Here is an 18224-nt window from a genome sequence, read left to right as displayed (position 1 = left end):
GGGGAAGGGGGAGGGGGTGGTAGAAATCGTGCATCTCTACTCTCAGTGTGTGTGCAGCTCAAGCACTAAGATAAAAAATGTGTTGCTTAATCACCAAGCATCCTTTTAAGTCCTTGGAAATACTTGCTCTTTTCTTACTCTAGTAGCTTACAGCATTTTCCCTATAGAAACAAGGCAGCATCATATTCCTGGCGCTGTCACACAGTTCATCCATCCAACAGAAGCTGCTACTAAAAAGGCACAGGCAGACAGACCTAGGTACTTTCTTTTACACTGAAAGCCCAGAGAAACCAAGAACCTCCACACCTTTTCCAGAAGTTATTTTTCCTTGGAGCACTTCGCTACAGGGCAATAACTCTTCCACTATTAGTCGAGAGTGGACTTGGCCATCAATCAGGCCTTATAAAGCTGTGGCCAAATAGAGCTATGAAACTTAGAGGTGCTGCACGATGCTCAAAATCTTCCTACCAGATGGAAGACAGTCTCACGAGGAGGAGTAATACATTATATTTTTATTTTTGACTTGGAAAGAAAATTACTTGGCACCAAGACAGCTCTGAACTAACACATGCAAGTGGATTGAAAAAAATACAATCTTCAAGACCAGAGCAGTGAGCAGTTATTGAGTGTTTGTGGAAGATATCGCACTGACAGCTCCATCTGCAAAAAGGCAAATGTTTAAAGGGAATTCGTTGCCCAGCTGAGTAGAGCAGCAGCAGACCCCACAGGGCTGCTTGCATTAGAAGATCCATTTCATTACCTCAGTTCCCTAAATGTCTGAAGACTGTCACACAAATTCAAATAGCATCTGCATGTATCAACTAGCTATGAAAACTAAGACGCTAAAGAGATGTATGTAGAAGGAGACAATCTGTACACTGCCATAAAGCAAAGGGCTAGAAATATGTGAGCATTCACTCTCCCACTATCCTGTAGTCCAGCCCTCACATCATTGATGCAGTTTGACAGAAAGACCTGGATTTTATAAGAATGCAAGAACTGCACACACCACTTTTTTTTTTAGGTCTTGTGCCAAATCATCACTTGTCAGTGGGCGGCATCCATCTCCCCAGTACAGTCAAGCAACACACAAGATGGCTTTTCTTTAGACCCCTAAAAGCAACAGCTAGTGAGTAAGAGCCCAGGCATACATTACCTGTAGCCTGCACCCAAATCAGAAGCCTTTAATGCAGAACTTGGAATGTGCAACTACCATAAACCCTAACTGTAGCTACATATTAACAAATGGAACACAGGAACAGAAGGTAACCCACATCTTGGCTGCAAGCGATCTGCTGATCTGCACTGCAAAGTCTTTCTGGTGCAGATGATTGCAAAAGCCATGCAGGAAACCACTACATTATCCTGAGAGGGCCATCTTCCTGAAGGTCAGATAACAAGAGCCATCTTCAGGCTCAGTCACCTTGAGGAATATACTGCAATGCACAGTAATTAAATATTCCTTCAGACATCTGCGTCCTGTTGCATTTCAAGTTGAGTACTGTAAAGCAAAGCAGAAAGCAAAGCTTTTAACTGTATGTTGTAGCTTTATTTCAGATGCTCATACTAAACTTCACCAGCCCTTTTACAGAAGTTACAGTTTAACACGAACAGTCAGCTAACCAAGTTAGCCACTTGAGCTTGCACTAGCAATGTCCACATCCCCTACTGTGGGACAACTTCTGCAGACTAGAATGGTTGTGTTTTGTTTTGTTTTGTTTTAATGCAAGCGATGTGAAGTGCCATGTGTCCAGTCAGATGCCTCGTAGGTGCACATTTTCTGAGTAAGAATGGAATTGAGAGTCCTAAGGACTAAGGATAGCCCTTTCGGACACAATCAGGCTGAAATTAACCATCACTTGAAGTCTCAGCCATTGCAAGGTTAAGGTTGCAATTGAGCCTTCATTTCTTACATCCTTTCCATAATTTCCATCATTTGCAGTATTTGAAGCAGGTCTCAACAGAACCACATTGTAATGCCTTGGAGCATCGTTAAAAATGGTATTTTAACAGGAAGTTTAGCAGGAAGGATGTTTGAACAGTCTTCAAATCAAAGTTGAAAATAAGTCATTTGCTCAGGCGGCCAAGAAGGCCAGCAGCATCCTGGCTTACATAAGAAACAGTGTGGCCAGCAGGTCCAGGGAAGTGATTGTCCCCCTGTACTCGGCTCTGGTGAGGCTGCACCTCGAGTACTGCGTTCAGTTTTGGGCCCCTCGCTACAAGAAGGACATGGAGGTGCTCGAGCGAGTCCAGAGAAGGGCTACGAAGCTGGTGAAGGGTCTGGAGAACAAGGCTTATGAGGAGTGGCTGAGGGAGCTGGGCTTGTTCAGCCTGGAGAAGAGGAGGCTCAGGGGTGACCTTATTGCACTATTGCACCTTATTGCACAGGTACCTGAAGGGAGGCTGTAGCGAGGTGGGGGTTGGTCTGTTCTCCCACGTGCCTGGTGACAGGACGAGGGGGAATGGGCTAAAGTTGCGCCAGGGGAGGTTTAGGTTGGATGTCAGGAAGAACTTCTTTACTGAACGGGTTGTTAGTCACTGGAATAGGCTGCCCAGGGAAGTGGTTGAGTCACCATCCCTGGAGGTCTTTAAAAGACGTTTAGATGTAGAGCTTAGGGATATGGTTTAGTGGAGGACTTGTTAGCATTAGGTCGGAGGTTGGACTCAGTGATCTTGGAGGTCTCTTCCAACCTAGACTATTCTGTGATTTTTCTTTTAAAGGTTTATGGTTTCTAACATCAACTCCTACAAGGCACCATCTTCCATATGCTACTGTACACAAAGCTATTTTCTAGCTAGCACTCATATTCAGTGTCATTGTTTCTTCAGTTCAGTAGTAAGCCAAGTGGTCAGGAAAGGGTTGGAGGAAACTATTTTGTTTCCTATTTACCTCTGCTTTCATCTGTTTTATGGCGCACCTGTAGAGCAAGCGATCACCCAAGCAGATTTGTTGAGCAGTCAGTTCCAGACAGACCACTAACAGGGCATTCAAGAGACACTTGACATTCAAGAACTGGACTTACATGGTCATTTTCAATGTTTTGCAGCAGTCTTGGGTCATCAAATTCACATGACTCACTGGTGGAAGGAGGTAGCTGGCTGTGGAGCAAGACAAGACAAATATAACAATGTCAGCATTTCCATTCTTAATCATCTATTACTTGATCTATAATGTTGGAGACAACACTAAAATCAATATCCACTGTCCTTGTAAGTATTGTGAAAAAAAATCATATGACTAACACAAAAAAATGCTTAAAATGAGCAATAGTTTCTTCAGAACACCAACAAGAGGCCTAGAACAGTTATGCTTAGAAGTGCATTTCAAGATTCAAGTGTCAGCACACTTCCTAGGACAGATGTAGCAGGAACAGCTTTTATATGTTCTTAAAACACATAAATAAAGTCAACTTGAAATCAAGATAGGCCAAAGATCAATATCCCTAGGCTTCCTCTCCAGTCAGTGAGTTTTGTTTTAAATTGATCCCTGGAGGATTTTAAGGCCAAGTACTCCAAATTACTATCTGGAAGAAACTCTTCAACAGAAGAGGAAGCATAAGGAAGCACAAAGGAGAGAAAAGATGGCAATGAAGAAAGCTGCAGCATAATGGAACAGAGGCATTCAAAGAAATTCCATCTCAGCAGAAGTAACAACATAGCATATCCCCTTCTTCCTAAAAGGTGAACACAAAAATTAGCAGAATCACTAGAGAAGTTTAAGAGCTCATCAGGTAGTTTCCAACAGTACTCAGTGTCTACATGTTTCTTTGATGGGAACTCACTTAACCATATTCTATATTCTAAGTCACATCAGCCCTCTCTGACTCTTTCCCCCTTCCTGTTAAGCTGAACACGGTACAGTAACACGTCCTGCATAACACTTCTGTTTAGATTTTCACTCCAGTCAGCGGAGTGGTAGAGACTCTTCACCTGTATTCCTTAAATCTGAGTAAAGAGTGCTTCTCATGACATCGAATCACAGGATGGTTTGGGTTAGAAAGGACCTTAAAGCCCACCCAATACCACTCCTCTGCCATGGGCAGGGACACCTCCCACCAGACCAGTTTGCTCAAAGCCCCATCCAGCCTGGCCTTGAGCACCTCCAGGGATGGGGCATCCACAGCTTCTCTGGGCAACCTGTGCCAGGGCCTCACCACCCTCAGAGTAAATGACATGAGACATTGCTACATCTAGCACTTGCCCAGTTTATTTATTAAAACACAGTATTTTAATAAAGAAGTTCATTTTCTTTTCCTTGTCAGCTTTGAACTTAGTGATGCCAAGGATTAACAATACACTCAGCTTGAGAGACTGATTGTAAAGGTTACTCTTACCTTGTAACTTGGTTGTTGGCAATTATAAATAAGCACTGCATTAGCATGCATCCAAGCCAGCCCAGCCACTGTGTATCCCCCACCTTCCCTTCTCCAATCATCTTTCCTCTGTGCAAAGAAGCTGTGTCACCACCCACAAGCTCTGCATAAAACGCTCTTCCAGTAGGAGCCTCTACACAAACACATTGTTCCCTTGGGCTTTTTGCTGTTTCAAATTTGAAAGCAGTCTGTTTACATAGGTCGTCTATTCAGAATAAAATATCTTCAAATATATTTACCTGAAGTCTTCTGATGAGCGTTCTCTTTCCAACTCTGGAAAGTGACTGAGGAGTAGGAGGAAGAAAAAAGAACATTTATTCCACTTTGCAAACTAGAAGTAGATAGAAGGCAGATCAGTGAGTCATCATACATATAAACACTGGAACCATGGGTTCAGCTGTTCTAACACTTGAATCAAGTTCTCTACCTTATGAGGTATCTGACTTAGCTACTATGAAACTCAAAGGCTAATTTGCATGGAGATATTAAGACTAGTCTTTTAAAATTTAGCAAATGATACAGTACTGGAGAGTCAAAAAGCCAAGTGCTATGAAATACCGGTGTGACACAAAGGGGTCCTTCTGATAAAAACAGAACAAAAACAGTTGAAGTGCACATCCCTCCTGTGCATGGAATATTCAACTCTTGCTTTTTGACAACTACAATTACAGTTATATTGCTGTAGTGAAATCCTGGTTATTTGAGCATGACTGACGATTGCTGTCTTTAGGCTTCACCTTCTTCCCTCTGGGAAGTGTCAGAAATTTAGTGCTTCTGGTTTAGTTTAAATTACAATCAGACAAGTTAGGAAGCTAAAAAGATTTCTCTTTTCATGTGAATTATTCTCCAGCTCTGCATTTTAGTTTTGGTTGCAGGACATAAAAATGAAAGCTTTAAATTGTGACTGTAAGATATGCTACAATGTAAACTGAACAGAATGTTCTAATCCTGTTCTGATATTAAAGTATGTATCATCAACATGCACATATTTAGCTATAGAGTTTCTAAAGGCATACCTACCCATACGTCACTCCAGCAATACTGCACTTCTTGAAGTTCATGATATTACATGTCAGAGTACCTGTTTTATCAGAAAACAGGTATTTTACCTGGAAGAAAAGAAGTCTAATTTTAACTTGCAAAGTAACAAAAACTGAAACAAGCAGAAAACACATTAAGTCTCATGAAAATTTTGGAAGTGACATAAGACCCAGAAATATCATACTATTGGCCAGTGGAGGTATATTACACCTTGGTTTGTTGTACCAGAGCTAAACAAAAATCCATCAGGAAAACTAATGGCATTATTTCTTATTTATGTGTAAACGAATCAATGCCCAAGAAGTAGGTATCAATTGCCAAGGCTCCAGTGTATGGATGTACTGGCTTACACTATTTTCAGCTGTATTAACATCGTACAGAAAGACTGAAATTGAATTAAATAGTTTTTCATGTTCTTGAAGAACTGCTAGAGTTTAACACTGGAGAAATTCTGTTTTCTAAAGATCACCATGTGTTTTTCTCCCCCACACCCACAAACACTACTCTGCAAGGAATATCAGAGTGGTATTTCACAGGCAAACATAAGCTTTCTCTGTTATCCATGAGCCAGTCCTGAAGTCAGAGATGAACAGCCATCATCAGCTGTGCAAGCCAGAAGTCAAAGTCCTCCAAAATCTGAGGAACTAGAGTTATTACTAATTCTGACATATATCAAAGTCTTAAAATACATCTGATCAAGCAGTTCAATTAACAAATCCAAAAATTCAGTCTACCTGCAAGGAATCAGTGGTAAGCTATTTCTGAAAACACCTTAAGAATCAACTAGATATGTTACACCATATCATATAATTAATTTCAGGCAAAAAGAAACCTTCAAATTATAGTAGTAACTTCACAACGAAGCAGCACAAATGCAAATCAGATTTTAACAGTCCTAAAGAAAAGCCCCATCTAATTCAACAGCACGGATACTGACAGTTGTCCTGCCAAGCTGGACACAATAATTATGTATTTTGCATACATACATACGTAAGATGAAGTACACAGGAACTTCAAAGTTCATGTGGCTCAGTTACACACTTACAATTTTGGTGGTCACAGAAAAAAGGTAGCATTTCTCAGTGGTACTGCAACACTTCAATGGCAAAGTTCTGTTCTGCAGTAGCCTTGTTTTGGGAAACCCTCCCATTTTGAAAGCCTCACTTGCAGAATTGTGCAGTATTTGCAGTATCTTACAACTACAAGTTAATTACAACAATAATTACATGAGAAGAAAATGGAAATGCTTGTCAAGGAGCACAATGTGAATTAAAATTAAAACTGCATCTTTTTTGACTTGCATTTCTTGTTCGGCAGTCAGAATCACAAAGAACTAAGAAAGGCTAAGGCTATTCTGGCCTGCTCTTCAGCCAAGCTCAGTCCTGTACATCTTCTTTTGTTACACACAGTTCAATGACAAAGTCATATTAGAGCAAAGGCAGAAAAAAAAAAAAAAAAAAAAAAAAGAGTCTCCAGGCTTATAATTGCTTTTATGACCTTGAATTTATCCTATGATGTCTCATACCAGTAAGACCTGGACTAACAAAAGTAAAGAAGTTCTATTAACCTGAGCCACAGCGCAACAGAATACAGCACAGTTCACAGCATTCATTCACACCTTCCATCTTCCCCAGTCACAGAACAACATTATACATACCAAAGACTTTTCTTACCTGCCCAAGTTCCTCATTAAGGTTTGAGGTTCTGGCCATTGCAGGTGTGTCTGTCTCAGGATAGTACATATCTATGTCCTGAAATGAGAGCAAAGTTAGACCCATGCTAAGCAAATTAAACACTGATGTCTCCAGTCTTCTTGCGTTCAGCTCCAACTTGGCTTGACTGACTGAACTCCACTGGCGGAAGTTCTGACAAACAGCATATCGTGCCAATTAGCAGTGCTTCCTTTCCACTGGGTACCTCCCTGCTGCATAAACATGAGAAAAGTCTGACTCAATGAATGGTAGCTTGGTCTTTTCTTCATTGCACCCCTAGCTTAAGAATCAAATACAATGGGAAGAAGTTCTAACAGGCCACTCTAAATATAGGCCTGAAGTTACAGGAACAATACAATTTACTCCAACCCCTGATTAAAGAGACAATTAGTGACTTAGCAAAATCAACTCTTGATTACTGTATTTAATTGGAAGGGTAAACAAAATAGCTGCTATAAGCAGTTCAGAGAACACACACAAACTACAGCTTATATACTTGCATTTTAGAGGAACCTCTAACTTTACTGAAAGTCCAAGCATTAATGCATACCAAGACCAGGAATGTTTCTCTTCCACTTGTTACAGTTCAGCTTAAGAGACATCACTGAAGTATTTTCAGTACATAAGCAAAGAGAAACACTTTGAAGTCGGAGCTTGCCTGAACAGAGGTATCACCATTTTGTAACATAAGGCACCACCAACTCATCTCCTCAGAGAAACATCACGACTCATACCATGGTGGACCTGACTACCAGCCTCAGGGTTTAAAAAAAGCACAAACAAGTTTAGTTGTTCCTTCTGCTGTGGCCAAGAGAAGCTACAGGGTGCCAAGGAGTTTTCAAAAGCTATTTACCAACCATGAATGAGTCTGCTGAACAACTTCTCCCATCTTGAAAGACCAAAATATATGAAGGCAATAATTTGTACAGGAGAGCTTCCTACAACCAAATCTTGTTCTTCCTTAGTGAACAGAGCACAAATCAGATCTTCTGAACTTCTCCCTGCCTTTCCCAGAAGTTGCATCAGGAACTCACCAGAAAGTCTGGTAAAGATTTCATGTTTTTAATTGCCAAAGTGATGTTAATACATCCAGCCTTGCTACTTACCCAATTTATAAAAAGAGCCTGAGTAAATTTGACAACTTCCAAGGTCACCAGAAGACTGATTGGAATAAGGTTGTTGTACAAGATTATAAATGTCAGCAGATTGTATCCAAAGTTGACAGACAGCATTTCTGTGGACCGAAAGACATATGACATCATACAGAAGGCAGAAGTCTAAGTGGCACAGTATAGGGGCAATCATCTTTTTCTGTAGTTGCCCTGATCATATCTTGTAGCACTAAAATAACCAGCAATTGTGTTCAGGCTTAGCAAAAAGGCCTTTTCAACATGGATTTAAATATTATATATATAAAAACACTCATAGAACACGTGCCTGGAGACACAGCATACCATGTCAGGTGAAGAAGAGCAAGATTGGCGCGGATAGGCATTAGAGATCAGAACACTTGCTGAATATTTTTTGCTGAACAGATGGCAAGATGTATGATGTTCCACACCATAACCCAAAGTTAGTGATTTACCCGATGTGTCAACTACCCCCAATTAAGAGCCACCAATAGCACTAGTAACATAACTTCACCCTTCAGAAACAATGACTTAAAAACAGAGCAAAGAATAAAATTTGTTCTGAAAGTTGTCAGCATCAGCAGACTTGCGAAGTCACTCACACTAAAGAAATAAGCAAACAAAATGACTTCAGACACCGAGTGAGCAAACTGAGGCATCCGGCTTAAGTAGAAGACCTGTTAGTAAGTGACGATGTTGGCCCTAAAGGGAAGGGAAAATGTTTATGAACAGCAGACAGGAACAGAGGTGGTTCAGCAGAGACACAGGGCAGCATCTCCTGTCCATGGTGCCAACCACAGCCTCTTTACGCACATAGTCTAAGTGCTTGCATCTGGCTCTGAAGCTTAGGGAACCAATTCAATCAGCAGAGCACCCAGTGCAATAGGGTCACAGCCCATAACTAAGGGGTTTTCAGAGTTACAAATTACTTGGGATGAAGGCAGTGGAGCAAATTAGGAGATAAAAGCCAAAGCGTTGTAGTTTGGACTCAGGCACCTCCAAGCATGAACACACATGAATTCCGTAGCTTTGCTCAGTTAACACAAAGAACAGAAGCACAGCTGACTGGAAAATACTCTTCCTAATACAGCCCCTACAGAAATCAGACATTTAAAAAAGATTCCAGGTTTACCTATCTGCCTAAAGAAAGCGTTTCCCACAGTTACAGAAATGATGGAAATTGTGTATTCAGTTCATAGGAAAGCATCTATACAAACTACTGCCTCATACCTCATTAAAGGCTGCATCTGTTTCATATTAGTACAAGTTCAAGAGTTTATTTCATTCATCTTTTCCTTCTGACAATTGAAGACACAAATTTAAACTTCCTCGTTAAAAAGCAGGGTGGAGGATAGGGAAGAAACTTGGAGTCACTGATACTGCTACCAGAAGACATTACAACTACCAAAAATCAGAGCGAAGTACGAGGCACTTCCATGTTCTTCCTATAGAAGTTCTTTTTCCCCCATTACTATCATAATTGCATTTTGTTTTAAACTCCTAAACTTTTGCCGTCTGTTTTTACCATCACCACCCAAAAGACAATTTGCAGTGAGAACTGGTTTCAGATTTACACCTCAAGGTGTTTGTACAATACGTTTTATACCCGGATAATACAACCCCCAAGACCGAAGTCTAATGGGCAGCGCTCTATTTCTTTGCTAGGCATTTGCATAAGGCCCATCTTTGATAGCAGAATTAATAAATTCAAGGAGTATGAGTGTAAACAAATAAACCCCTTCAAACACGTTAAGCAATCAGTTTTCTCATTACTAATGACGGAAGTCAGAAGCCAAAGCAACTCTGAAGCCAAAATACCCAGTGAATACAAAATCACAAGATTTAGCATACATTTCACATCTCTAAGACAGATTAGCATATCTAATGGAAAATCAGGAAACAACACAGCCAGACAAGACCTTTTATTCTGTATACAAGCATCAAGTCTAATTTAGTACCATCCATCTGATTATCTGCTACCCTGTAGTCATGTACATGATACGTACAGGCATGATATGCAATGACCCACTCTAAAACCAAATTCTGTGGAAATGCAGATGCACGGTACCTCCGCAGAGCTGAAAGAACCTCAACAGCAATCACCACTCTTGCCACTCTTCTGATTCTTTCCTGCTCCCTGGGTGGCAACCCACTGACAGTTACCTAACCTTTCAAATGCTTCATTAACAGAAGCCTCACTGGCAAGTTAACTTACATCAGTCCATTCTAAAAAAATATAATAATAAAAATAATTGGGCCATCAAAAGTTAGCAAGAGGCTTTGTTTCTTAGGTGTCTTTCTTTCTCCCTTTCTTATTTTATACATTCGGGATACATTCTGAGCACACTGCCAACATACTCACTGTTGGAGCCAAGGTACCAGACGACCTTGCCGTGTGTTCTGTTCCATAGTAAGGCACCTACAGAGCTCACAAGGGCCATGACCAGAAGAATACAGAACAAAACCAGGATCTGCACGTTGGTTACTTTCTCCACATTTGATCTCTTCAGAGGTGCTTTGGTTGAATTCTGAAGAGCAGCAGAAAGAGTCTGGTAACATCTTGAACAGTAACAAGTAGCAAAAGCAAATTCATTCTTCATTTTTAGAGCCCATTACAGAACTCATTGCTTCAACTCTATGTGGCTCGATATTGTATGCAAAGGCCAACAAGGTCCTAACAGCAGCCAATACTCCTAATGACTGCTAAATTGACAGAAGACTGGACAAGAGAAACATTCAGTTCTAAAGGTCTAGTACACATCTCTCCTTGCTGTACATGCCATTGATGGTCAAAGGTGAACAGCACATACATGTTTCTGGACTCTCCAAGCACTCCCCATCATAGAATCATTAACGTTGGACAAGACCTCCAAGATCATCTGGTCCAACCATCCCCCTACCACCACTGTCACCCACTAAACCATGTCCCTGAGCACCACGTCCAACCTTTCCTTGAACACCCCCAAGGATGGTGATTCATTTAGGCATTACAAACTGTAGTCCTAACCTAACTATCTCCAAGTGCTAAAATTGTAGGTAGTCTTTACCATCTCCTCAGTAGCTAAACCTCAGTTTTAAATGCTGCATAGCTAACATTATAAGATATAATACAGTTAGTTTTGCTGACACAATGAAGTGTTTTGAGACACACACCTCCCTAAGTTTTTATGCACATACAACTTTAAGTACAATAGCATCCTTGTACTCCTCACATTCTATTTAAACAGGTATGAGTCAAACCACGTCATAAATTCAAGTCTGAATACAGGCAGAATACCAAGAAGAACATCATCTTCTAGAACACGCTCCAAATCTTTAAAGGTATACCTGCATGAGTTTTGTATCATGTCCTGTATACACGACAATACCCAGGACCCATTGAGTGTTCCTCAGCTGTGCACCTCTTAGCAAGACCTGGTCTGGACCAACAGGAACGGGGCTGCAAAGCAAGAAGTATGCATCTCTCAATTCTGGACAACGCTCTCAGGAAACTGTTAGCCTTTCAGCACTACTCCCCCCTCTTCAAAATAAGAAAAAAAAAAAAGTATTTTTAAGAACTTATATTGCCCACAATCTTACATTATCCATGCAACACACCATTTTCAGTGCTGTTTTGAAATCCTAAGCACAGCAGAAGGTGGGTGATTCAAGGGAGCTGCTGTAACTGCCCAGAACTTGAGGCAGCTCTAAGCCTACTCTGTGCTTCACTTTATTAGCCAAAGTCTCACACCCATGACAGAGAAGCAGCACACTTGCAAACAGACAATCCATTCAAAGCACACTATAGCCTTACACATGTCATTTAAGAAACATTTTGGTAAAACTGCATTACCCATGAGATGTTTTCAAGAGAGAAGGAAGTGATCCGACACTATTTTTGCATCTGGCACTATTCAGCTTACTCGCCCAAGCAGTATAGTTTTGGTGCAGGAAAACAAGTACAGCAAGACAAAACCTGTACACTCCTGCTGACTCTTCAAGTCCTATTACTTGTAGTATTGAATGTATATTCTCAGTTCTTTTGTTTCAAGAGTTGCAACAGATCCAAGTCATGCTGATAAGACTCCAAATGCTGGAATCATTTTCTGCATATATCTCAACTTGGTACAGCCTTTGGCTCCTGCTGGAAGGTAAAGGGTTCCAGTTTCCTCTCCATGTCTCCTGTAGCAGGACACCCCTAAAAATATAACCATTTCCTCTGCTCTTTTTAAGTGTCTCTTTAGACTAAAAGAAGAGCTGATTCCAAAGAAGTCTCACTTAAAAAGCAGAAGACTCCACAGAAAGGCAGAACTATGTCATCTTACACTGGCAGACGCTCTGACTCACAAATGCTGTTTGTCTTATGCCCACCCCACCCAAAACAGGCATATAATCAATGTTGGAGATGAGAAGCATGCAGGAACTATTTCTCCCAACCAAATGAGTTTATGGCTCTGTTTTTAAGCTGGTACCTTTGACCATCTAAGCGCAAGTTCCCGGTGAAGTCGTAGAGATGGCGGTTCGGCCCTTCGCATTCTATCCTTCCAGATACTTTCATCAGTTCTTCTCTTGACTGGAGACTAGCAGTTTGAGACAAGCCCTGCACAGACCAATCCAAGTGAGGTTCTTGTCAAAAAATAATTAGAAAGCAAACTAGGAAAAAAAAAAAGTCATTTCTTCCAATAATTCAGATAACAAATTTGCTTGACTCTAGGGTTTTTTCATTTTGTGTTTGTTTTTAGATGAATAATCAGTAACTTTTCTGCAAGACTTAACTATTTATTAGGGACACACGTGAGCTTGCTTATATAGCATTGTCTTATATCCCTCTACCAAAAAGCCTACACTATCTCTGTGATGAAGAGGAAATTCACATCCACAAAGCATGATGTTCACACGTGCAGGAGGAAGTAGGATACAAGCAGCATGAACAAGCTTGGCGTTTCTCTCAAAGTATAGCTCTGCTGATGTATTACTGCTGCTAAATACACTCCCTCTTAAGTGCAGTCTCTCCTAGCTCACTACAGCCAGTGTACTCTGATCTTTCTCAAGGTTAATTACAAACCCACTATTCAACTATAACCTAACACACTGCCACTCCATCTCAGAGACTGCACTCACAAAACTCTACTGCTTTCCATCTGATTACCTCCACTTGCTAAGGGCGATCCATTCTTAAGTTTCTGTTGCCAGAATCTGACTACAGCACTGCAAGTTACAACAAGGCTTTAAGAAGAAACCCTCTACAATCTTATTTTTATATTTTAAGCACACGCCCAGAAGCAAATAAAATCTGACAAGAACCCATATCTGACCTATCAGGCTGACCCAGAACAGGAAATCATGTTTCCTCAAGTGTAGTAAACAAGCATGTGTACAGCTTTTAAAATATTACTTGTAGATATATATACACCGTATCTGTATCAGTGTATCAAAATCCTAATCCAAACTCATTTTTCCTAACTCTGGGAAAGACGGCAAAGAGATTCTGAACTATTTCTAAATACCATAATGAAAAAGATTCCTTCAACAAAACTAGAAATATCAAACTTAACTCCACTACTTACCGCAAACAGGGAAGAAGTTAACTGAAGCATAATAAGAGGTTCCTTTGAGCACTCCAGAGGGAGAAGCAACAGACTGGCACATGTGACAGCATAAATTGCATCTCTAACCACAAGTGCAAGCCTTTTCCTCTTGCTGAAGTTCTTTATATTAAATTAGTAAGAAATGCCTGGGTTTCCCAGTAAGATTAGTGTTATCAAATAGTTACTTGATAAAAAAAACTCATCCATCAATGGGCACAATTAGCTTCGTATTTCACTCTCAGAGTTTCAGAGCACTAGCGGTGTTACTCTCTGCTTTAGTCTGAAAGACTTTCACCATCTCTCCAGAAATGGAGAAAAGTCAAAAAAAAAAAAGTTTAAACTCAAAAAAAAAAAAAAAAAGCCATCACTGTATTCGCAAAATCCTTTTACCTAAAAACTTCACCTTTGGGGAAAAATTATCATGGCTTAGGGAAAGCAAAAAGGCACCAATAGATAAGACTCCATCACTACCTGAATGTCCATTCCAAAAGATAGGTCAGCAGATCTCATTTGGCAAGGGAGTAGAGAGCAGATACATAATATGTTCACAGTTTCTAGTTTGTAATGATAGCTCTGTAGCTTTTGCATCTCCAATAAACATGAACACAAGATCTACAATTCATTCTCAGTACAAACCATCCAGCAGAAAACCTATGCCAGGCTTATCCCAGCTACAATGCCCTATGTGTCTAAGAATGAACCCTGAACACCTCAGGATTAGAGATATGCTTGACTCAAAGAGACAGAGGGAAAAAATCTAAGTATTGGGAGCATTTTACATTATTCTGACAGAAGTCACTGCTATGATTAGCAAGCAGTAAGATTGGTAAAAGTACTCCCTGCACCTCAAGCAAAACACAGCCAAGTTCTGCTTGATTCCTCTTTGCAGGCTTATGCTCCCAGCTTCCTCTGGATTAGTTCTTTGGACTTGTACATGAAACATTATTGCTTGGGTTTCTATCTGTCAGAAAAAAGGCTTACAGCAACCTGGAAAGAGATGCATATTTTATTGTCTTGCTTTATTTTATTTATTTAAAACAGTACAAGTATTGCTGTCATGCAAGCTAGTCTGCCTTGCAGCTAATGCTAGTACCTAGAGGAAAAACAGCAAAGTTCATTTAGTTTTACCTGTCGTATTTTAAGATTTGTCTCCCCATCAAGATTAGCTGTTTCAATATAGCACATGGCTTGAGGTTCACTGTAAGGAGCACAACAAGATTGTCAATATTGAAAATTAATTACTTTTTATATACTACTTTTGCAGTGAAGTGGTCCATGATACGTCTTCAACACACTGTAGAAGAGAAAAAGCAATACTCGTGGCATACAGCCATGAAAGAGCCAGCTAAAAGCACGTATTTTTCAGAAATGCCTTTGAATATGAATGCTCTAATGCATGAAATTATACAGAAAGACAGGTCTAAATCAGGTTATAAAGAATTTTATAAATCACGATTAACTTAGATGCCTGAAAAATATTCTACACTGTAGTCCATAATATTGCTTCAGATTGCAAGAGCTATGGATAAATGAAATGCTAAATAATGAAAAGTGCAAGAAGTGGGCACCCAACGGGATGAAGAGGGTAGTGCCCTCTACTATTGAGTTTTGTCTGAGAACCATGCATACTAAAGGTTGTGGCCACAGGACCACCTTAAAGGTGAGAAACTTCTGGAAGTACACCTGAAGTCACTGCTAAGCAGTGTTTATTTCCTCCTCTTTTAAAAAATCAGAAAAGGTGTGATAAGATTGAAACCGAGGGCTGTGATCTGCATCTTGTAGAGGTATTTATTTCCTTACCAAAAGTGGCAAAAAATCTTCCTCAGCGTTGTGCAGATTTGCTGTTTGTCGAGGTCTTACCTATATCTAAAGTGGAAAATCTCTACATAGAACAACATTACTTATTACAGTGCTACCTAACACCAATTATTTCCTGACATATTGCTTAAGATTTTAAACCTCTCTGTGGCACCACCAAAACGGTCTTTACCACTGTCTTCTTAGGCTGTTAGGGAACATCAGTTTCATACCTGGACCCAAATGATATGCTCCTTCAGCACATCACCATTCATACTCTTGAAATGTTGCTACTCGCTTTCTAAAGTAACCCATTACACATAATTAGCAGAAGCATCAGCAAAGACTCCTTAGGAAAGGTTTTGTTAAGAAATGGACAGGTACACATATAACACAATAAGCAGCTAGATTTTTCTCTCCATTTATAGTTTCTTCAAGAAGAAAGGTGCAGAAATTGTTCTTTACCTCCTCCTGTAAGATCAACCTGAACCCAAACCCACCAAAGTTATAGTGAAAGTTAAATTTGATTGCAATTGTACTTGTTAGAAACTGTTTATCCACTACAACTGAAGTGGTTAACTCCTGAGGGAGAACTCTTACAAGGCAATTGCTTGTATTTTCACAGAAATGTAGAAGTGTTTCCATACAAAGCTTTCTTTGGATTCAAATCACTTCATTTTTGCTTCACGTAAAGTTATTCTGTATGTGAACTTCGATGTCACCTTTCTTCTATGAAGCAAAAAAAAAGAATCAAGATAACAAGCAATCATCTCTTTCAACTCCAACATTCAGTTCAGACAAAGTCAACACACACAAGCAAGAAACTCCCACCCGTTCAGAGCATGCAATGCCTTCTGGTGAACTGAGGACACTTAACATTGTCATTTAAAAGAGTCATGGAAGTAAAACCAATTGAATAGCAGAACTGCCGTAGAAACTGCTATTTATTTCAAGCAAAGCATCTCCTAAAATCAAAATACTTCGGGTTTAAATCTTCAGTTATAGGATTAGCAACGGTAACAGGTTAGTAGAATAATGTAGAACAAAAAGCTAACCCATGCAAGTTAAAGTATAAATCAGAAAGGAGTGTTTTTTTGCTGTTGTTGTTTTTTAGTATAATAAATTAATAAGTATAATAAATTAAAGTATAATAAAGTACTTAGTATAATAAATTTTAAAAGTTCTAGCAGAAGAAGTATTTCTCAATACTGAACCAGTTATTTATGTTGAAGAGTAGCCTAATTAACTGCATGTGAAGGTTGACAATTGCTCATTATAAGAAATGTTTTGTTTTGTTTTTAAATAGAATATTGTAAAATGAAGATACCTCTATCCTTGATCACATGAAATTTGCAGCTTTTCAGTACTTAAAAAGGGGACTTAGGAAAAAAAAAAAAAAAGAGAGTGACTTTTTGCTCTATCAGATAATGACACGATAAGGGGGAGACCAGAGCAACCTGTAGTTATCTCTGTTGAAAAGCATTTGTGTGGACAGAAGAAAATCATGAAAGCAAGGTGTCTGTCTCTACTTGGAAAAAAAAAAAAAAAAAAAAAAAAAGAAAGACCACAAACTGCACTAGTGTCTCATGTTCAAATCTCACTTGCCTGTGTGAATAGTGGCATTGACTGTCCCCTTAAGTTGTCCAACAAAATATACAAGCTGAATATGAACCAAATGCTTCCATGAATCACCAACCAGCCTCCATTTTTCACCATATCTGTTTAAAGTAAGTTGTCCCATATCCCACAAGGGGAAATGAGAAGTACTCATTTTGCTGTTGCTGCCACACTAGGGATGATGCAACACATGGATGGCCCGAAGACAACGAGCATATGAATGAAGCCCAAAACCTATTCTGCTGGCTAGTTATTTAGATGCCAGCTGGGCCTTTTGAAATTACTGTTTGAATAGCATTAGAAGAAATCTTTCCTGAAGGGCAAGAAAACATGCTGGAAATTCGATGGAATTAACTGGAAGAAAACTGAAGTTTCCTTGATTAAATGGATGGGTCCTCAGAAGGCCATAGAAAAATTACCTACATCAAGCTTGTGCAACGGATCTTCCATCTTCCAAACTCAGTGATACACTTGGTGTATTACAAGTATGTAATACTACCAAGTCTTTAAGAAGCCTTCTTTCTTAAGAACTTCTCGGCAATGCTAAAGAAAGTAATTGCCTAGTAAAGCATGTTTTGACATTGTTGAAGTTTGATTTTAGATGTGGAGAAGACGTAGTGTCATCTGATGTCTGTTTTTATTACTAGCAAATACAGAGTTTAGAGTCCTCTGCACCTCAGTTCATCAGACATTTCCACACCCATTCAGGATACCTGGAAGATATAATGATCATGTCTGCTGGAAGATGCTGCCCATTGGTGACCTTCACAATATCGCCTACTGCTACCTGGTGAATCAGGGGCAGGAGTACAGAAGCATGGAAGAGAAAAACAAACAGTATGCTCGTCTGGAATGTTAGTTTGTTATTTTCCTTCACCCAAAAGAACATCATGCACAAAACAACTACAGACAGTGCTACTAGAAGTCAGACTACTTTTCACTGCAAATTTGGAAATCTAGTACCAAAACCTTCCCTTTTCTGAAGGC

At 39.8% G+C, this 18224-nt stretch overlaps 1 protein-coding gene across 5 annotated transcripts in view; it reads right to left on the bottom strand.

Annotated features, from left to right (window-relative positions):
• The window catches only part of ATP8A2 (ATPase phospholipid transporting 8A2), a 324912-nt gene that overhangs the window by 253164 nt on the left and 53524 nt on the right, over positions 1 to 18224 (bottom strand). For all 5 annotated transcript variants that reach the window (XM_035326034.1, XM_035326038.1, XM_035326047.1 and 2 more), the window contains 10 exons: positions 17951 to 18024; positions 14952 to 15021; positions 12708 to 12835; positions 11584 to 11695; positions 10619 to 10784; positions 8233 to 8360; positions 7088 to 7165; positions 5394 to 5482; positions 4613 to 4657; positions 3024 to 3099 (listed from right to left, as the gene is read on the bottom strand). In XM_035326034.1, the coding sequence (XP_035181925.1) occupies positions 3024 to 3099; positions 4613 to 4657; positions 5394 to 5482; positions 7088 to 7165; positions 8233 to 8360; positions 10619 to 10784; positions 11584 to 11695; positions 12708 to 12835; positions 14952 to 15021; positions 17951 to 18024 (966 nt within the window). The remainder of the gene's footprint in view (positions 1 to 3023; positions 3100 to 4612; positions 4658 to 5393; positions 5483 to 7087; positions 7166 to 8232; positions 8361 to 10618; positions 10785 to 11583; positions 11696 to 12707; positions 12836 to 14951; positions 15022 to 17950; positions 18025 to 18224) is intronic.

The sequence above is a fragment of the Oxyura jamaicensis genome, chromosome 1, assembly GCF_011077185.1.
Source record: "Oxyura jamaicensis isolate SHBP4307 breed ruddy duck chromosome 1, BPBGC_Ojam_1.0, whole genome shotgun sequence".
NCBI classification, from domain to species: Eukaryota; Metazoa; Chordata; class Aves; order Anseriformes; family Anatidae; genus Oxyura; species Oxyura jamaicensis.
This window is presented reverse-complemented; position numbering and strand designations above follow the sequence as displayed.